The sequence below is a fragment of the Grammomys surdaster genome, unplaced genomic scaffold (assembly GCF_004785775.1).
Source record: "Grammomys surdaster isolate TR1022 unplaced genomic scaffold, NIH_TR_1.0 125832, whole genome shotgun sequence".
In the NCBI taxonomy this organism is placed as follows: Eukaryota; Metazoa; Chordata; class Mammalia; order Rodentia; family Muridae; genus Grammomys; species Grammomys surdaster.
The window spans coordinates 1,904,561-1,926,572 of record NW_021620660.1 but is presented as its reverse complement, the minus strand read 5'-3'; the positions used below and the strand labels follow the sequence as shown (position 1 = coordinate 1,926,572).

The window sequence follows — 22,012 nt, the reverse complement described above, 5'->3', positions numbered from 1 at the left end:
GCTGGCTTCAAACTCACAAAGAGAAGTGCACACTGTTACAGCTAGCATTTTCACAACAAGAGTGGTTATGGTATGTTCTTAGCCACTATTAGGTTGGCTGTGAATTTGGCTGCATCATAACTGCAATATTTATGGGCTAAAGTGTCAGTGTTATGCCTCAGGTGTTCTCCAGACAACTGTATTTACTGCCCATGGATTGTAGAACACAGTGTTCAAGAACATTTGCATATGGCCAAGCCTAAAATTTATTAACCATATGTATGTACAAACAAGCTTTGTAAGAATTGATCTAATCCGTCAATACTAGACTTGTGTCAAATTTTAAAATATTTATCTTTGATCATTATAATTCGGGAGGGTTTGAACTTATAACATTTAACATGTATATCTTAAAGAGACTCTAGATCACTCACATAACCAAATCAAATAGTTACATAAAAAACTAAAATATCGTTTATTTCTAATAAGAAAATTAAGTTAGATTGCTTAATTTAGTTCCTCTGTCATCCTTTGAGATAATCTCAGAACTGCATGAAGCTGTCTTAAAATGTATTCTGCTTCTTAATGATCATTTGCTTCACAGCGTAAGAGAACAAGATAGGGCGGTGTACGGTATGCTGTGTTTACAAAGTGTTAGAACAGTTCTCTTATGCTCTGTGTGCATATTTATGCTTTTTAAAAATCAGAGTCTTGGGACTATTTTAAAGATGTATTTGTACAGATCTTCCAGATGACAAAATCTGCCTATTGAGAGAACGATTTATCAAATACATAAAAGTCACTGAAGACAGAATACTGTTTGCTAGCGTTTCAGGATCGGAGTAAAAGAAAATAGCTCTATCTCTTAAGGTTTCAAGGTCATCTAAAATTAAGAAATTTAAATTTTTAACTGAAATATTGAAGGACTATCAATATTTTAAAAGTAGATAGCACTCTTGTGGCGTGTGTGTGTGTGCGCGCTTATGTGTGAGTTGTATGTGTTTGTGTGTTTTTGGAGGAGGGGTGTCCAGAGTCACCGCTATCTGCTATCTAGCAAACATTCTATAGGACCACAGTTACCCTCCCTACTTACAGTCTTCTCATTTCCTTACAGCTGCCTTACTTTCACTTCTGTTGAGCCCTTCCTGTAAGACCAGGAAGTATGGATTATTCTTTAACAGACCTCATGCATACAGTCTAGACATCTCCAACCTTTTTGGCATCACCTTCAAAATTTTTAAATTCAATTTATGTCATGTATTTTCTTCACATTTGATGAAGCCAACCAGTTGATTAAAATATACCATCACTTTATTTATTTATTTATTTATTTATACAAATAGCCACTTAAAACAAAGTGGATGGCAGAAAACACAGATCCTAGTGCGATCTATACTGGAACTGCTTGAAGTGTTCCATGCTTATGTGTGGAAAGTGCAGTGCTCCTTGGATGACAGGCCAGGAGGAGAATTGCACAGACTCAGAGTGGGAACTATTGATGGGCACCACCGTGGGCTTCAAATTCTGATATTCACATGTGGCTTTTTGTAGGAAACTAACCTCCAAGATATCAAGAACAAAAAGGCAAATTTGCTTTCTGTGCTGAGATTGAACCCAGGGCTATGGGCGTGCTAGGCAAGTGCTTTGCCACTGAGCTATACCTGTGGCTCTGCACAGTAATTTTGAATACTCCTCTTATGCTGGAGGTCACCATATGTGAACAGCTTTGAAGAGTCGTTCTTATTGTGTTGTTAACTGCTTCAGGCCGTTAATTTCATTTTGGTTAATTCATTTCATGAATCATACATGTCAAGAACACCCATTTCTAATAAATAGTTCAGCAACATTGGTTGATAATGGATTATTATCTACAAAGCTCTATCACTGGGGGTGACATTAGATTTTTTCGTTCTGTTGCTGTTCAAATTGTGACTATTTTTCTTCTGTTCTCTCCTCCCTTCCCGCCTCCCGCTCATTCCAACCCTCTCACTCCAGCCCAAAGGTTTATTTATTTATTTATTTATTATATGTAAGTACACTGTAGCTTACATGACACCCCATGAGAGGGCATCAGATCTCATTACAGATGGTTGTTAGCCACCATGTGGTTGCTGGGATTTGAACTTATGACCTCCAGAAGAGCAGTCAGCGCTTTTAACCACTGAGCCATCTCACCAGCCCCCCTTTTTTTCTGTTCTAATGACCTGAAACACTGAGGGAAGAGCAGAAATACTCCTTTATGATTACATAGACATGTAAATATGCATCAGTCAAAATCCACACTGCCTTCATGTAAGCAACAAATTTAAGTTATCCAACTGGAAAAAGTTCTCCATGCTAAATTCCTGTCTTGCTATGAACAAATATGCTATGAACAAATGACTTATGTTCTGTTTCTGTCATAGGAACCACTTTGATTGCTTCTCCGTGTCTGTTGAAACCCTAGTCAGTTAATATATACTATAGCTCACATACACTCTCTATGTATTACTTATCAAATACAAATTATTTTGTTTAGGGGATGGTTCTAATATTGCTACAAACAGAATTTATAATGTATTTTTTCTGTCTCAAAAATACTGGTTTTCCTGTGTTCAAGATCAGCTGTTAAGTGTGTGTGTGTGTACATATACAGATGCATGTCAGTGTCACCTCTGCTCTACTTTTGTACACATGCACATGTAAATAATTTTTTTTCTGTCTTTGAATGATCAATAACCATTAACTTTACTGAGTTTTGAACTCATTGATTTGGAAGCTCCTGGAATATTGCTAGTGTGACATTTTCCCCAGGAGAACCCCTCCCTTACTTTGCAGCTCTCTCCCGGCTCCCCTTGTCTTGCAGGTCTGTTATGTTTGAGCATGGTTTCCGGGTGACATTCCCGTTTGCCTCTGTGTGTCGTTTGTGGCAGAGAACGGTGCCTGCTCAGCAGCTGTAAGCCTGGAGCCTGTGGATCCCCTATGCTGGGCTTCAGTGGAGAGAGAGAGGTCTGCTTAATTTTGTCTCAGGTGAAGGAGTCCAGCAGTTCCTAGTCTGAACTACTGGAAGGGTCCCCGCATCCTCCTTGTCCTATTAGTTGAGATGACTTGCAGAAGAAATTATCCAAGGGGTGTCAAGGCTCAGAAAAAGAAGTGTTAGTTTTATAGTTTCGGTGTTAGGAGGGCAGAAAGTGAGAATTTTTACCTCTAAGTTAAATGAAAATAAGTGCTGGTTCACTCTGTATTCTTTACAGTCTTCCACACATCGCAAGCAGAATCAATGCTTAGCTTTAACACTTTCCTCATATATCCTCATATTTTGAAACTGTGCAGGTGAGTTGAGACAACCCCAAGCTCTTTTGAATTCAGAGGTGAGAGAACTGGGAACTACAACCCAAACTGAAATTGCATTTACAAAATGTTAATTCTTTTGTCGTCCTCAATTAAAGACCACCGTATAAAACTCTGTTGCTGATGGCTAACATGAAGAGTACAGGATCCCCAGGACTTTACTAATAGATGCCTGTGTTCTTTTTCCTACCTTTGAAAATAAAGTAGTGGATTGACCTGTTAAGATTCCACTGGTACAGTCTTCTGACTAATCTCAAGTTGAAAGCTAAACACTTGTAATAATAAGCATCTCTAGTGTTTTTGTTAAAACATTTATGTCATGCACTGACATACATACATATATATATATATATATATATATATATATATATATATATATATATATATATTGTTGTGATAACCTTGCTTTGACCTAATGGTTCCAAAATCAAGAGATAAATGGGAAGATAGTCCAACTGTAGCTGCTATGTTTCAGTAGAGCAAATTTAGCATGACTACAAATGATTGAGTGTACTTTATCCATGCTTTTCCATTTCATTTTTCTGACTAAAGCAGGGATTTTAATATAATTATCGAAAAATGCATTCATCTCTTTATAAAATGCGCTATTGGTAGAGTTTTAAAAGTTGTCTTTTAAAAATTCTTGGAAAGATTTGACTATCAGTTAAATCAATTAAAGTTTTCTAAAATCATCTAGAGTAAAAGTCATCTTTGCACGATCAGGAGGCTTTCTACAAAGATTATTACATAGAGAGGCAGTCAAGTGATTGGATATGGAATTTTTAATAGAAAATTTAATAGTTAATCAAATTTAAAAATTGGCAGTGTTTTAAAGAATTAACAAGTGTTATTAGAGATAATTCCCACTTTAAGTTATTTCTCAGTTTCCTCCACTTTGCTCTATTGTTCTTTGATTCATAGTTTCACTGCATTCCCACTTTCCACAAGGCTCAATGCACCTTAAAGATTTTTAGTAAGTGGTAAACGAACAGTTGATGTTAGACTAAATCAAAGAAAGACACACAGATGCAGCTTGCTTGGTTAGAAGACAGAGTAGCTACCTCGAGCCTTGTAACATTAGGCTTTACCTGATGGCAGAGAAAATGCACATGGCTGACATGTTCCATTCCAGGCAAGGCTGCATAAGTTGCTGCTGGCTCTGCTCATCTGCTTTTGGCTGCAGCTTCTCTGATTGAATACTTTTGGAGCTAGTCGTGTTAAAACTATACCACGTTTACAAGGAACTGGAACGAATTTCATTGTCTACTACTCAGATCTATTCATCTAAGGGTGGCTATAATTTTTCTTCAGGTGTAGAGCAAACAAAGGGGAAAAGGGTGTGTGTGTGTGTGTGTGTGTGTGTGTGTGTGTGTGTGGAGAGAGAGAGAGAGAGAGAGAGAGAGAGAGAGAGAGAGAGAGGACAGAATGTACACAGTAGTACTTGAAGAACAAATGGGTTGTACTTTGCATTTCTCTCTTCACCTATTAACTGGTAGTACTTTGACCGGATGAGAGCAAGGAATAGAAGAGAAGAATCCATCTGATTATAGAAAAGGCAACTTACCTTGTGGACCCAGCAGATCTGTCAGCCTGTCATAGCAGCCAGACAGGAGAAACCTTCATGTTTTATTTTGACGCCCGTTAGGCACACTAAGGCATCGTAATTGTTAGTTTACATTGGCTCTGCTTTTTACACACAGACCATTTGGAGACACTGATACTTTGCTCACCAAATTAGTTTACCAACCTTTTTGTTTGCATGGAGCCTTATTATAGACTTAAGCAATCCACTTGCTTTTCTGCAGGACCTTACTTTCATAGTTTGCATTTTATTTGCAGAACTCTTGTTAAATTAGAATGGTTCCTCCCAACCTTAAGTTATTATGCTTCTGTTTTATTTTGTAATAAAAACTCCATATCTGAACATTTCTATCGCTAACTGATACTCTATTTTATAATATTGTAGCAAGCCTCCTGACCTCTGGGACTACTGCAACAGTGGCTCTGTTGAGAGATGGTGTTGAACTGGTGGTAGCGAGTGTTGGAGACAGCCGGGCTCTTTTGTGTAGAAAAGGAAAACCTATGAAGCTGACCACTGACCATACCCCAGAAAGAAAGGATGAAAAAGAAAGGTATTGTCACCACACCTTGTTATGGGACAATAGCTATAGTTGCCGTAGAAACAGTGTTTTCCTCTCTGGGCTGATGCAAAACACCAGAGCCTCTTGCAAGCAGGTGCACAGCCACTACCTCAGTGCAGATTTTCTTGTTTTGGTTGCTTTGGGTTTGTTGAGTCTGGGTTTCATGCAGCCCAGTCTGGCTTTACATCTGTACCCTGCGTCCTTGGCCTCTCACATGCTGCGATTATCAGGATGTGTACATCATACATGGCTTAAATTTTTCATTTATATCTTACTGTGGAACTAAGTTTTGGCGTTTAGCATGGGCTGGCGTTAAACTCAAAATCCTTCTCAGTCTTCTCAAGTTCCTAGATTATGGATATGTTTTGACACACTAGGCTCTAAATTTCAATGTGTAAAATTGGTATTTAAACCAGTGCCACAGTTTCTTGCACATTATGACGTTATTGCTATTACTATTAATTTTACTTTTTCCTAACTAGGATCAAGAAATGTGGTGGGTTTGTAGCTTGGAATAGTTTGGGACAGCCCCATGTAAATGGCAGGCTTGCAATGACAAGGAGTATCGGAGATTTGGATCTTAAAGCCAGTGGTGTAATAGCAGAACCAGAGACAACAAGGATTAAGGTAAGAAGGAATCAGAAACATTGAGTCACATACAGAGAGTTTCTGAGGACTTGTCTCACACTGCTGGCTGTCATTGAAGATTCCCTGAAGGAAAGATGTTTTTAAAGGGGTATTAATTTGTAAAGAATAAACTTTTAAAGTAAGATGCTTATTTCTGGCCTGATGAGGGTGAAATCTTTGGCTTCTGTTTTGCCCTGGGCCTCTGTTGCCCTTCCTTTCCCAAAGCATGCCATTCAAATTCATTATCTCTGCTTGGAAGTCATTCTGGGCTTGCCTTCTCCACTGAGCTCAACAGCTAGCCACTTGCGTTTGTACAGCTCAGTGCCTGTTAGTCTAAACTGGCCAAACATGCTGCATCTCCTGCTGCTTCCTGCTCTAGAGCTCCAGAGTCAGCACAGTATAATGTGGGCTTTACAAATGGCAGGGCATGAACATTCATAGTTTAAGGAAGGACTTCCAGTCTTAAAGATATCTCACATTTAGTTTATGAAACAAATACGTTATAAGATTTACTGTGTGGCAGCCTCTGTTCAAAAGAGATACAAAAACTATCCTCATTTTACAAGGAAGAGACCTAAAGCATAACAAGTCCCTCTCCCACTCCCAACCCCTATCAAATAAATAATAGAGGCAACATTAGATCCAGCATTTGGCTGTTTTGTCTGGCCTCTTTTGTGATATCACTAGGTAAATGTTTGTTTTATGCTAAGTGGAATTGATTCTTAGCTACATTTTCAGTTTACCAATGAACCCTGACACAGATGGGTATTCTGAAGAATACAGTTTCAAATTATTGAGTCATTCGGTCTTGTGTGTAGCCAAGTGTGTTTGCTTCTGGTTACAGCTCTACCATGCTGACGACAGTTTCCTGGTCCTCACCACAGATGGGATTAACTTCATGGTGAATAGTCAAGAGATCTGTGACTTTGTCAACCAGTGCCATGATCCTAAAGAAGCAGCTCATGCAGTGACTGAGCAGGTGACGTAGCAGAGCTTCTAGTGGGAAATTCCCAGAGAGAAAAGGATTAGGGACAGCACAGGCAAATGGTTGTTTTAGCTGGAGTGTTACAGTGAATTTGATTCTTGATTGCATAATAGTTCTCATGAGCAATTTTTTACAGTTCATACATCAAGGAAATGTGGAGTGTACCTTCTAACTTTGAACACATCTTGAAAGAAAGTAACAACAATAATTATAACAGTAATAAAGTAACATGTTATTCACATATATTAACTTAAAGCAGCATCACTGTAATCCTCTGAGGTTAATCTTTTCATAAAACGGGAAAATGAAAGGACCAGGCCACATGACAAAACCGAGCCTCAAACCCAGTCAAGCCAAGGATCCCGAATCAAAATATTTGAGCTGGAACTACACTGCTCCAGTGTGAGTAATGAAAGCACAGTCAACTTTTGCCTACTAATGTGGGTGATAGAAGGACCAATAAAAATACAGAAAGGTAAATGGAAGGAATTTTCTATCAGTCAGATCTAAAACATGAAAATGGATAATAACCTTAAAAGAACACAGAAAAGTTATTCTAGTCTGTCCTGATAGATTGTGGTTTTAAGTCATTTACTGTTTTAACTCAACATCTATGTTACATTTCCATTATTTACATTTTGAATTGAGAGATTCAATTTGGCCTAGACTTTTAAGCACTAGTATTTGTGATTAAGACATAATACTTTTCCTTAGCTTTTGTTTATTTATTTGTGTGTGTGTGTGTGTGTGTGTGTGTGTGTGTGTGTGTGTGTGCAGGAGTGTAGTTTCTTTTCTATTTTTTTCTTTTTTTTCTTTTTTTAATATAATTTATTTATTTTTTTCAAATTGTAATTTATACTCATTCATACAGGGGTTATAAACACAGAAAGGCAGGACGTGGGGAAGGGGATGACACTGGAGTGTGGGTGTTCAGGGGGAATACAGATATCTTTCAGAACAGGGTATCGGCTGGACAAGGGTTCAGGGGACAGGTCGCTATGGCTCTGCCTATGATTCACTTGTCCTTATCTGAGTTGGTATTATCTGCCAAGGCTACCTATTTACAAGGTCTATGACTACTCAGGCTGGTAAATTGTCACAAAAACTGCCTGTTTACAATAGCTTATAGCCGTCTGTTTCAGTGTTTATCCACAGAGACCCAAGACTTGGTGTTAGTATACATGTATGACAGGCCTATTGCTGATTTTAGGCCTATGGCTGAGTTTGGGCCTTCAGTGTATAAGCAGGAATGCCCCTGACATCTCCTCCCTTTTCTAAGTATAGAAGGGCTGTGGCGAATCTAATCTTGCAAAGGTGGGGATAGAGGCCTGACCTCTAGTAACTGAAGGGTACTTTGTAGTGGCTCCGGTCCCCCTGTCGTTGTCCAGTGAGGCATGAGGACCATACCCATCCCGATGTCTTTTTCCTGGAGAGGGGATACTTTTAACATCAACCCCTATGCAGTCAGGCTTGTCCCTCAGGGAACCCAGATAGATATTTTTATCTTTTATTTATATTCCCTTGCAGTGCTTAGCCTCGCAGCCTAAGCAAGAATTCAGGTCACCTGTCAGAGGGGGTTCTGGGTGGCCCCTCTCTGCTTGGTCTAAGGGCGGAAGTCCCCTCTTTTAGGTTGGGTGGAGATGGGTTTTGAGAACTCCCTGTATAAAGTAACAACCTCATCTTGAGTCTCATGGTCCTCCATAGCTAACTTACGATAATGTATCTGAATAGGTTTTGCTACCAAATTATTTATCTGTTGTTTCACAGAGTTAGTCAGCCTATTTGAGGCCCAGGGACCAGCAGAAATAAGCAAAAGGAACCCAAATAATGGTCCCAAGATGAGAGGAGGTAGGGTTGACAATCCTGGAGAGGCTGAAAACCAATTCTTGTACCAGCACTCATTTTTCTCTTTCGCTCTCTGACTTTTTTTCAGGGTCTTCTCTGACCTTTTTCATGCTCTCTTTAACCATTGCAGTCTTGTCTATGTAAAGGCAATATTCTTCTTTAAGGGCTGTACACAGTCAAGAGCTGTACACAGCCTTTTCTATTATAATAGAGTAAATCAAGTCCAATAAGGATCTTTGTGATATTTGGAGGTCTCTTCAGACAGCAAAACGAGGGATTTCTTCAGATTAGTGATGTTAATCTCTAGCTGTTTGATGTTCTTGTCAATGGCCCTTCGAAGGTCTCAGTAGTATAAGTTCAGAGGCCAGCATCTGGACTAGAACTTCTAACAGCAGACATCACAGGTGATTCATTTTTACCTGGAAAGGAAAAAGAAGGGAAATCTCAGGGAGATTTCTCTTCCCTGGATGTAAATTGTTATTCATCTTATTTATGGTTGGGCCTGGCTTTGTGGGGGTATCTATTTATTTCATTAACCTTTTTGGTAGCCGGTTAGCTGTGCCTTCTGTGGTATCAAACAGGGATATCAATCCTCAGCCCCATAAGGGAACTAGGTCTGAGCCATTCCCTTTAAGGGTAAGAGGGTCTCTCCCCATATCTGTGGCATAGTTTTTATTGACTTCAGTGATTCCAGAGGCAGTCAGCAGCACATTTGCCATGAGGTTTCAGTTTTAGAGAGTTAAAAGTGAACAAGGCATGATGGAGAGTATTTCAGGGTGACTCCTTCTTGGGGGGGTACCGTTCCCCCTCTTTTGTTTTTAAAGCCAAATTTTCAGAGTTCTTGTAGAATCAGGGCAGAAACACCAACAGTCGCTCCTTCCACACTAAGAGAGTCATGCGGACATTATTTAAAGAAATATAAATCTATATTAATAATCTCTTTTATTAAAAGACTGTTATAGCACAGTTGACAACTAATCAGATCATATAATATATCGATTAATAATAGCTTCTTCTACTTTTTGTGAGATTACTTCTCTTTTGTCAATTAATTGTTGAGAGAAATTAGGATTTACATCTCTCTTGAGAATATTAAACAGAGACTTAAATTCTTTTGTGGAGAGCTTAAAATAAGATCTTAGGCAGTTAGCATCTCCTAGAGACTTTTGAAATTAACATAAATTAAGTAAGCTCTCTCTCTCTCTCTTTTTTTCAGACCCTTTATCTGTTTTTTTTTTTAATGGGTATTCTGCATATTTACCTTTCAATGTTATCTCCTCTCCCATTCTTCCCCAAAATCCCTTATCCCATACCCCCTCCTCCTTTTTTTATGAGGGTGTGCTCCAAACAGCCTCCCAGTCCCATCTCCCTGCTTTCCAATTCCCCAACACTAGGGAATCCAAACTTTCGGGGACCATGACCCTCCACTTCCACTAATGTCTGACAAGGCCACCCTCAATTACCTATATAGGTGGAGACATGAGTCCCTCCCTTGGTGCTGTCAGCCTGGAGGTTTAGACTTTGGGAGCTCTGGTTGAAACTTTTGATACTCCTTCTAGAAAGGACCAAAGCACCCACACTTTGGTCTTTCTTCTTCTTCTTGAGTTTCATGTGGTCTATGCGTTGTGTCTTAGGTATTGTGAGCTTTTTGGCTAATATCCACTTATCAGTGAGTGCATACCTTGTATGTTCTTTTGAGATTGGGTCACCTCACTCAGGATGATATTTTCCAGCTCTACCCATTTGCCTAAGAATTTCATGAACTCATTGTTTTTACTAGCTGAGTAGTACTCCATTGTATAAATGTACCTACCACATTTTCTGGATCCATTCTTCTGTTGAAGGGCATCTGGATTCTTTCCAACTTCTGGCTATTATAAATAAGGCTGCTATGAATATAGTGGAGCATGTGTCTCTGTTGCATGTTGAAACATTTTTTGGGTATATGCCCAGGAGTGGTATAGCTGGGTCCTCAGGTAACACTATGTTCAAATTTCTGAGATACCACCAGACTGCTTTCCATAGTGGTTGTACCAGCTTACAATCCCACCAACAGTAGAGGAGTGTTCCTCTTTCTCCACATCCTCGCCAACATGTGCTGTCACCTGTGTTTTTGATCTTAGCCATTCTGACTGGTGTGAGGTGGAATCTCAGTGTTGTTTTCATTTGCATTTCCCTGATGACTAGGGATGCTGAACACTTCTTTAGGTGCTTCTCAACCATTTGAGCTTCCTCAGTTGAGAATTCTTTGTTCAGCTCTGTGCTCCATTTTTAATAGGGTTCTTTGATTGTCTAGAGTCTAATTTCTTCAGTTCTTTGTACACCTTGGATATTAGCCCTTTATCAGATGTAGGGTTGGTAAAGATCTTTTCCCAATCTGTTGGTTGCCGCTTTGTCCTATTGACTGTGTCCTTTGCTTTACAGAAGCTTTGCAGTTTTATGAGGTCCCATTTGTCAGTTCTTGGTCTTAGAGCACAAGCCATTGGTGCTCTGTTCAGGAACATTTCTCCTGTGCCCATGTGTTCGAGGCTTTCTCCAATTTCTCTTCTATTAGTTTCAGTGTAGCTGCTTTTATGTGGAGGTCCTTGATCCACTTGGAATTGAGTTTTGTACAAGGAGATAAGTATGGATCAATTTGCATTCTTCTACATGCTGACCTCCAGTTGGACCAGCACCATTTTTTGAAAATGCTGTCTTTTTTTCCACTGGATGGTTTTAGCTCCTTTGTCAAAGATCAAATGACCATAGGTTTTGGGGTTCAATTCTGGGTCTTCTATTCTATTCCATTGATCCTCCTGCCTGTCTCTGTTCCAATACCATGCAGTTTTTATCACTATTGCTTTGTAGTACAGTTTGAAGTCAGGGATGATGATTCCTCCAGAAGTTCTTTTATTTCTGAGAGTAGTGTTCGATATCCTGGGTTTTTTGTTATTCCAAATGAATTTTAAGATTGCTCTTTCTATCTCTGTGAAGAATTAAGTGGGAATTTTGATGGGGATTGCATTAAATCTGTAGATGGCTTTTGGCAAGATAGCCATTTTTACTATATTAATTCTTCCAATCCATGAGCATGGGAGATCTTTCCATTTTCTGAGATCTGTTTCTATTTCTTTCTTCAGGGGCTTGAAGTTCTTGTCATACAGGTCTTTTACCTGCTTGGTTAGATTGACACCAAGGTAGTTTATATTATCTGTGACTATTGTGAAGGGTGTCATTTCCATAATTTCTTTCTCAGCCAGTTTATCTTTTGAGTAGAGGAAGGCTAATGATTTGCTTGAGTTAATTTTATATCCAGCCACTTTGCTAAAGTTATCAGGTTTAGGAGTTCACTGATGGAAGTTTTGGGATCACTTAAATATACTATCATATCATTTGCAAATAGTGAGATTTTGACTTCTTCCTTTCCAATTTGGATCCCTTTGACCCCCTTGTGTTGCCTAATTGCTCTGGCTAGGACTTCCAGTACTATATTGAGTAGGTAGGGGGAGAGTGGGCAGCCTTGCCTAGTCCCTGATTTTAGTGAGATTGCTTCAAGTTTCTCTCCATTTAGTTTGATGCTGGCTACTGGTTTGCTGTATATTGCTTTTACTATGTTTAGGTATGGACCTTGAATTCCTTACCTTTCCAAGACTTTTATCATGAAGTGGTGTTGAATTTTGTCAAAAGCTTTCTCAGCATCTAGTGATATGATCATGTGGTTTTTTTCTTCGAGTTTGTTTATATAGTGGATTACATTGATGGATTTCCGAATATTGAACCAACCCTGCATTCCTGGGATAAAGCCTACTTGATCATGACGGATAATTGTTTTGATGTGTTCTTGGATTTGGTTCACTAGAATTTTACTGAGTATTTTTGTATCAATGTTCATAAGGGAGATTGGCCTGAAGTTCTCCTTTGTTGGGTCTTTGTGTGGTTTAGGTATGAGCGTAATTGTGGGTTCATAGAATGAATTGAGTAGTGTTCCTTCTGTTTCTATTTTGTGGAATAGTTTGAAGAGAATTGGTATTAGGTCTTCCTTGAAGGTCTGATAGAATTCTGCACTAAAACCATCTGGTCCTGGGCTTTTTTTTGTGGAGAGACTTTTAATGACTGCTTCTATTTCTTTTGGGGTTATAGGACTGTTTAGGTGGTTTATCTGCTCCTGATTTAACATTGGTAACTGGTATTTGTCTAGAAAATTGTCCATTTCATCCAGATTTTCCAATTTTGTTGAGTATAGGCTTTTGTAGTAAGATCTGATGATTTTTTGAATTTTCTCAGTTTCTGTTGTTATGTCACCCTTTTCAGTTCTGATTTTATTGATTTGGATACTGACTCTCTGTCCTCTGATTAGTCTGTCTAAGGATTTATCTATCTTGTTGATTTTCTCAAAGAACCAGCTCCTGGTTTTATTAATTCTTTGTATAGTTCTTTTTGTTTCTATTTGGTTGATTTCAGCCTTGAGTTTGATTATTTCCTGCCGTCTACTCCTCTTGGGTGAATTAGCTTCTTTTTGTTCTAGGGCTTTCAGGTGCATTCTCAAGCTGCTAGTGTAAGCTCCCTCCAGTTTCTTTTTGTATGCACTTAGAGCTATGAATTTTCCTCTTAGCACTGCTTTCATTGTATCCCATAGGTTTTGGTATGATGTGTCATCATTTTCATTAAATTATAAAAAGTCTTTAATTTCTTTCTTTCTTTCCTGACCAGATTATCAATGAGTAGGGTGTTGTTCAGTTTCCATGTGAACGTGGGCTTTCCATTGTCTTTGTCATTATTGAAGACCAGCCTTAGACCATGGTGATCTGATAGGATACAAGGGATTATTTCAATTTTTTTGAATCTGTTGAGGCCTGTTCTGTACCCAATTATATGGTGTATTTTGGAGAAGGTACCATGAGGTGTTGACAAAAAGGTATATTCTTTTGCTTTAGGATGAAATGTTCTATAGATATCTGTTAAGTCCATTTGGTTCATAACTTCTGTTAGTTTCACTGTATCTCTGTTCAGTTTCTGTTTCCAAGATCTATCCATTGCTGAAAGTGGGGTGTTGAAGTCTCCCACTATTATTGTGTGAGGTGCAATGTGTGCTTTGAGCTTTAGTAAGGTTTCTTTTATGAAGGTGGGTGCTCTTGCATTTGGTGTATAGATATTCAGAATTGAGAGTTCATGTTGGTTGACTTTTCCTTTGATTAGTATGAAATGACCTTCCTATCCTTTTTGATAGCTTTAAGTTGAAAGTCGATTTTATTCGATATTAGAATGATTACTCCAGCTTGTTTCTTAGAGGCATTTGCTTAAAAAACTGTTTTCCAACCTTTAACTCTATGGTAGTGACTGTCTTTGTTGCTGAGGTGGGTTTCCTGTATGCAGCAAAAAGCTGAGTCCTGTTTGCATATCCAGTCCGTTAGCCTATGCCTTTTTATTGGGGAATTGGGTCCATTGATGTTTAGAGATATTAAGGAGAGGGTGTTGTTGCTTCCTGTCATTTTTGCTAATAGTGGAGACATCGTTTGGGTGGTTATCTTCTTTTGGGTTTGTTGGAAGGGGATTACTTTCTTCCTCTTTCTATGGTATAGTTGCCCTCCTAGTATTGGAGCTTTCTTGCTATTATCCTTTGTAGAACTGGATTTGTGGAAAGATACTGTGTAGATTTGGTTTTGTCGTGGAATATCTTGGTTTCTCCATCTATGGTAATTGAGAGTTTTGCTGGGTATAGTAGCATGGGCTAGCATTTATGTTCTCTTAGGGTCTATATGACATCTGTCCAGGATCTTCTGGCTTTTATAGTATCTGGTGAGAAGTCAGGTGTAATTCTGATAGGTTTGCCTTTATATGTTACTTGGCCTTTTTCCCTTACTGCTTTTAAAATTCTTTGTTTTGTGCATTTTGTATTTTGACTATTATGTAACAGGAGGTATTTCTTTTCTGATCTAGTCTATTTGGTATTCTGTAGGCTTCTTGTATGATTATGGGATTATGATTATTCTCATTCCTTAAGTTAGGAAAATTTTCTTCTATAATTTTGTTGAAGATATTTATTGGTCCTTTAAGTTGGGATTCTTCACTCTCTTCTATACCTATTATTCTTAGGTTTGGTCTTCTCATTGTTTCCTGGATTTCCTGGATGTTTTGTGTTAAGAACTTTTTGCATTTTGTGCTTTCTTTGACAGTTGTGTCAATATTTTCTATGGTATCTTCTGCATCTGAGATTCTTTCTTCTATCTCTTGTATTCTGTTGGTGATGCTTATGTCTATGACTCCTGATTTCTTTCTTAGGTTTTCTATCTCCAGAGTAGTCTCCCTTTGTGCTTTCTTTATTGTTTCTATTTCCATTTTTATGTCTTGGATAGTTTTGTTCAATTCCTTCACCTGTTTGTTTGTGTTTTCTTGTAATTCTTTAAGGGATTTTTGTGTTTCCTCTTTAAGGACTTCTACCTGTTTACCTGTGTTCTCAAATTTTTTGAGAGTGTTATTTATATCCTTCTTAAAGTCCTCTATCATCATCATTAGAAGTAATTTTAGATCTGGTTCTTGCTTTCCTGGTGATATGGGGAATTCAGAACTTTCTAACGTGAGAGAACTAGGTTCTGATGATGGCAAGAACCTTGGGTTGCTGGTGCTTGTGTTCTTGTGCTTGCCTTTCGCCATCTGGATCTCCTTTGTGCTATTTGTGCTGTCTCTGACTGGAGCCTGTCTTTCCTATTATCTAGGTTGTGTCAGAACTGTTTGCAATGGGTTTTGCTGCTGGGGTTAGAGCTGAGGCTCAAGATTGCTCAGTGCTCAGGTGGAGACCGGAAGGAACCCATGCTCTGGGCCAGGAGTGAGTTCCTGGGTCCCAGTTGCTCCCTGTTTGGGGCAAGTGTTGCTGCCTCCTTGCCTAAGATACTGCTCTACTGCTTGGGTTAGAGCTCTTGGGAGCCCCGCTTCCTCTGGGTTCTATAAGATTGGGTGCAGAGCTGATTCCTGGGATCTGCTGAGCGCTTGGGCCCAGACCGGAAGGAACCCGCGCTCTGGGCCAGGAGTGAATTCCTGGGTCCCAGTGGGTCCCAGTTACTCTGTTTGGGGAGGATGTTGCTGTCTCCTTACCTGAGATGCTGCCCGAGTTATAGCTCCTGGAAGGCCCTCTTCCTCTGGGTTTTGTGAAGTTGAGTACAGAGTTGCCGCCTGAGATCTGCTCTGTGCTCAGGCCCAGATCGGAAGTCCTATTTCTTTTTCCTTTTTCTTTTTTGGAGACATTCTCATGTAGCTCAGGTTGACCTTATATTTGCACCATAGCTAAGGCTAGCCTTGAATTCCTGATTCTTTTACTTCCACCTTTCAATTTCTGGGATTACAGGTATGCAGGATGACTGGCAGACCTTACATTTGAAATGTTACATGTATAATTTTAACGGACAAGCACTATTATAATACATAAATTATTTACTTGCCATCTGGGTGGTCCACCTTAAGCAGTAACTGACAAGCTGCCTATGAAATTGAAGAGATCAGCCCAAGTACATGGATAAATACATTTCTTTAACATTCATCTACCCATCTTGTAAATAAATGTACACATGTATTTAATACAGGTAATATTTATGGTAGTAAGAAATATTTATGATAATAATAAAGAGCATATAATGATGTTCTGTCTTACTTCTGTCCCATGACAGTTCTCCCGAGAAGGACATTTGTGTTTATTCTTTCATAGAAGGGATGAGAGATACTTTTTCAGATAGAAGGAAAAAACAAACATTTGTTGTATCTATTTGTGTATATCTCTTCAGATATTATCTTGTTAGGTTAGATTCTTTCTTCATTACTAAGTTTGTTTGTGTGTGTGTGGGTGGGTGTGTGTGTGTGTGTCTTTGTGCACACTGATACTGTGATACGTGCCATGGAGGTCAGAGAGCAACATGTAGGAGGAGTTGGTTCTCTCCTTCCACCGTGTGGGTCCAAGGCATTGAGCTCAGGTATTCCAGCTTGACCGACAGCCTAATGGACAGCCTGACGGACAGTTTGATGGACAGCTTGACAGACAGCCTGATGGGCAGCTTGACAGACAGCCTGATGGGCAGCTTGACAGACAGCCTGACAGACAGCCTGATGGCAGATGCCTTTACCCACTGAGCATCTCACCAGTCCTTAGTTTAAATTCTGAGAAACAGCCTTGGCATGGGTGGCACGTAGCTGTAGTCCCAGCTACTCTGGAGTCTGAGACAGGAGGATTCCTTCAGCACAAGGTTTCCTATTAGTCTGAGTAGCAGTGAGAATTCATGTTTTCTCTTCCCCCAGTTTAGAAAGAAAGAGGAAAAAGAGGGAGAGAGAGAGAGAGAGAGAGAGAGAGAGAGAGAGAGAGAGAGAGAGAGAGAGGATGAACAGCCTCTTCAAATAACCTCTTAAAAATACTTGCTCATCTACAGCTTGTACTGTGGGTGTGGATGTGGGGTTTGTATGTGTGTAGTTCTGTTTCTCCAAATTTGGAAACGTTTCTGGCTAATTTGAGACGTGGTAAAATACATTCATTTCGCAGTAACTAGGAGGTGTACATGGGGCCTCTTGAATGCTAGTTGAGGACTCTCTTAGTAAGGAAGGCACAAAACCCAGAGAAAAAGAGAGATTTTTACTGTTTAGCTTTGCATTTTTATTGTTAGTGGAATTATCTTTTAGTATGGGGTTTTTCATAATTTGTATTTTCTGTTTTTCCTCTCTGCCTATTATTTTATCACCATTTTAAATGGTCATTTTAACAACTGTATATTAAGTATAATGATACTTGACACATTTTAAACAAGTTTTTTTCTTACAGCTTGTAAGCCTTGAAGCTTTTCATACCAGACATCCTTACCAATGCTTCCCTTTGCAGTTTTGGCCCCAGGCTGTAACAACTTTTGATCTGTTTGATGCTAACTGTAACCCTAAGCACTTCCAGAAGTACTGACCAGCACTCATCTGTTTGAACTGATCCCTAAAAGTGATTTACAATCCTGCTGCAGGCCATTTAATTTATGCCCGCTTATCCATCGAAGAAGGAATATTAAAAATATTTTTGTTATAACCTTGTACATATCCATTTCTGAGATTTTAAATTTAAAGGTAGCATATAAAGTGGTAGGTTTCTGGCCGTGTTTTCATACAAAGATGTTATATTTTGTTCGTTTTGTCCCTCACCCAATCTCTTCCATTTCTTGGGCTACACTCCTACAAGCAGTTTTCTTGGTAAAAATTAGCACTTATTAAGGCTTGACTGTGATTGGTTCTATGCTAAGCGTTTTGGGTGTGTGGTCTTTGAGAGCTGCCCGGCAGCTGGTTTCAGTGCACAGGTAATTTTTGTTCTTTTTCTTCTTCTTTTTTTTTTTTTTTGGTTTTTGTCTATGTAGCCCTGGCTGTCCTGGAACTCACTCTGTAGACCAGGCTGGCCTTGAACTCAGAAATCCGCCTGCCTCTGCCTCCCAAGTGCTGGGATATAAAGGCGTGCACCACCACTGCCTGGTGCACAGGTAATTTCTATTGCCAAGATTGCTACCGTAGAGGCTAGGATATAGTTGGACAATCTGTAATTCGTGTGTACTTTATAACTATGGGGCACGTGGATAGAGGGTGAAACCATCCCAAATCTTGTTAGGTAATTGCATTTGTATTGTAAAGTGTGTGTAGAACTAGTTGCCCTTCGAGAGAAAGGATGCTGTGTGTTGGCACAAGGTCCCTTGACTCAAGCGCTTGTCTCTTCTTCCCCACACCCACAGGCAATACAGTACGGTACTGAAGACAACAGCACTGCAGTCGTGGTGCCCTTTGGTGCCTGGGGAAAATACAAGAACTCTGAAATAACCTTTTCGTTCAGCAGAAGCTTTGCCTCCAGCGGGCGATGGGCCTGATTGCCAGCTTGGACTCGGTGTTTCTATGCAGCAATGTGTCAATGGGCTTATTGAGAAACTGGTAACACGCAGAAGGCCACCTGTACCCATGTGTCCTTGTGACCTGATAGATTCCAGCACAGTATAAGCTTACGAGCCACGTACCCAGTAGTATTTTGATAAATCCTCATTATCATTATGGTCAACTGCGCATGCTCAGTGTAAGCACCATGACACAGCTGAGAAGCTGTTCTGCGTCTCTGAGCTGAGTGCGAGAAGAAACAGTTTTTGTCTATTTTATAAGTAATAAATCTGTGTATTTCCTTTGTAAAGCTAGAGATTGAATCTGAGGTTGAATCGGATTGAATTCTAAGTTTTTAAGACTAAGAGGCAGATTTAGTTTCTTTTTAGTGTGTTCAGTTTAACAGATTTTTCTGAATTTTGATAGCTAGTCAATGTGTTATTTGCAAATGTTTCTTTTTCCTTTCTCTGTTGAAAACAGTTCTCACTGGCTGACCTTGAACTCCTGGGTTCAAGTCTACTTCAGCTTCCTGAGTGCCTTTTAATTTTTTTAGATCAGAACAAGCATAGATTTATTCAAGAAGAGTGAGAACATACACCCAGGAGATGGGAGAATTCCAAAGGAGAGATACAAGGGTTGTTTTTTAATAAGTGTACCAAGGAGTGAAAGTAAAACCTAGGTTCTCTGTTACTGAATCATGTACTCTGGATCACTTATTAGTAAATTTAACCCTGCAAAAGAAACTTCTTTAGACAAAAGACATGGCTAAAGTGTATACATACTTATAAATAGCTTGTGTATTTTAAATATTTTCAGCCCTTCCCCATCCACTTCTATTTTTATGTAGTTAAATATGCTATATAGATGTAACTGTTCCTTAATCTCAAGAAAAGAATGTACAGATTCTTTGGTCAAAATATGTAAAGTGAAACACTGACAGCGTCAATCTTATGTAAGTTTGTTGCTATATGTTTTGTGTATAGTGTGTTTATATCACTTTCTGTGCAACAGTAAGCAAGTTGGGTCCTTTATTAGTAGAGATGATATTACAATGACTTATACTACTATAGACATAGCTTGGGGTTTATGTCTCCGTTTTCCTCATTTCTAAGATTTATGCAAAAGAATACATCTTTTAAAAGGGACATTCAAACACATCAGCTTGCTATGTAAATTAGCTCCTTTTTACCTACATGTAAAATTGTTGTCAAACTGTGAATCCCTGAATGTGTGTTTGGAATTAATCTATAGTTTATTTTCACAGGGTAATGTAAATTTGGTATATGTGCAGTGAATATATATATATGTATATTTTGAAGTAATATAAAATTAAAGGGAACAATCTTGTGGAGCATTTATCAGCGAGCTGTAAATTATTGATATATTTATCTCTAAGGACACTCAACGCATTGAGTGTCAGATTCTCTGTAGTAAAGAATCAGTGGTTATTGGTAGACAACCACTATGGATTAAAAATAAATATGGGGGCCACATGTGGAGGCCTATACCTATAATCTCAGGATTTAAGGAGGAGGCAAGAGATTCAGGATGGTAACTTTGAGATTAGCCTGAGCTACAGAGCAAGTTCCAGGGTAGCCTGAGCTACAGCTTGTCTCCCAAAAGAAAATATCAACAACAAATGGTTGTAAGAGACAATTTATTATGTGTGATTTATGTGGATAACCGAAGAGCAGAGGCAGACATATTGTGTGGTAATTTGAATATGATATTATGGGGTATGAAAAGAACAAGAAATGTTCAAAGTGACTTGGAATTTAGAAACAAACAAAAAAATGAACTATACCTTCAAGTCTGACATGTTTTCTTCCTTTAACTTTTGTTTAAAATATTTAGTAGAAATAAAGAATAAATTTTCAATAAGAAATTTAAGGTCTTTTCATGGATGTTAGTTGAAAGAAACAACATTTTTCAGGCATGTTACCTTACATGTGTAGTTCCAATAAGTGGGGAGGCTGAGACGCAATAATCCTGTATAGCAAGACCCCCATGTCGAGGGACAAAATACACGGGAAAGAGTACGGTATGTGCTCACTGTCGGAGGAAGCACAGGAAGACTAGCAGAGCTTAGGGGCTTTCTTGTTGAGTCAGGTGTTGGGACAAAATTATGAAAACAACTTTTAAGAGCATAAAGAACTTGTAAACTAATGTGCACAGCAAAATTCTCAAGCATAAGAATGACCTTGTGGTGTGTACACTTCGTTTCTGTTTTCTGTTTTTCACATTGCCGTTCCCCCTCCCCCTTTTACTTTGAAACTAGGAAAGCGAACTTGTGAAGTTCAGAGGTTTGAGGGTCACTCGTAGATTAAGATGAGTTCCAGACCTGACAAGGTGGAATCTGTAGATGACTCCCTTGGGCATATTTGATCCTGTTTCATCTGGAAAAAAGATTTTTGATGGTGGTGGTGAGGTTAGGGTGTGTGTGTGTGTGTGTGTGTGTGTGTGTGTGTGTGTGTGTGTGTGTTTGGACAGACTTGTCTCAACCTCCTGAGTGCTGAGATTATAGGCATGTGCTCTCATGCCTGATTTTATTTGAAAAAAATTTAAAACCCAAATTCAGTCATCAGTGATTAAACATAAAAATTACTAGTCTCATAGGGGCTGGGCTACATCCTTTCCTGTAGACTTTCTTAACACATGTTTGCTAAGATCAAACCTGAATAAAACTACATGTTAATATGAAAAAATACCTCCATCTTTATTTTCTATGTCTCAGTATTAAAATTTTTTTTTTCGGTTTTTCGAGACAGGGTTTCTCTGTGGAGCCCTGGCTGTCCTGGAACTCACTCTGTAGACCAGGCTGAAATCCACCTGCCTCTGCCTCCCAAGTGCTAAAATATAATTTTAAGAGTATATTATAATCCTAACTGATGTGTGCCTGTTAGTGGAAATGATACAAGAATGGAAGATAAGGGACCGTTCTTTCATACTTCTTATTTAGCATCAATTTAGATGGGGGTTTGCCATGTGCATATAAATTATATAATACAGAAAGTGTATTGTAGCTATGTGTGCCTTTCATTTACATACACTATGTAGAAAATTATGTTGCCGTCAGTTATTCGGTGAAATGTTATTAAAAAGTATTGATAGTTTATAATTATAAATTCTTAAGTATCTTATCAATTCAAAATAAATGTTTTGCTTCCTGTCAGTTGTTCTTTTGTCAGGATTCTTTGTGTCTCTCAACTGCTGCAAATCCAGTCTTTTTTCTCCCTCTGGGGTCAAAGGATCCCTTGGGAGG

The 22,012-nt window shown here is 38.9% G+C and overlaps 1 protein-coding gene across 1 annotated transcript in view; it reads left to right on the top strand.

Moving 5' to 3' along the window:
• Ppm1k (protein phosphatase, Mg2+/Mn2+ dependent 1K) overlaps window positions 1-20,108 on the top strand; it is a 33,010-nt gene extending 12,902 nt beyond the window's left edge. Inside the window, exons 4-7 of the mRNA XM_028789402.1 lie at window positions 5,276-5,441; window positions 5,933-6,077; window positions 6,922-7,056; window positions 18,618-20,108. Coding sequence (XP_028645235.1) covers window positions 5,276-5,441; window positions 5,933-6,077; window positions 6,922-7,056; window positions 18,618-18,749 — 578 coding nt within the window. The 3' untranslated portion in view covers window positions 18,750-20,108. The remainder of the gene's footprint in view (window positions 1-5,275; window positions 5,442-5,932; window positions 6,078-6,921; window positions 7,057-18,617) is intronic.
• The last annotated feature ends 1,904 nt before the right edge of the window (window positions 20,109-22,012 follow it).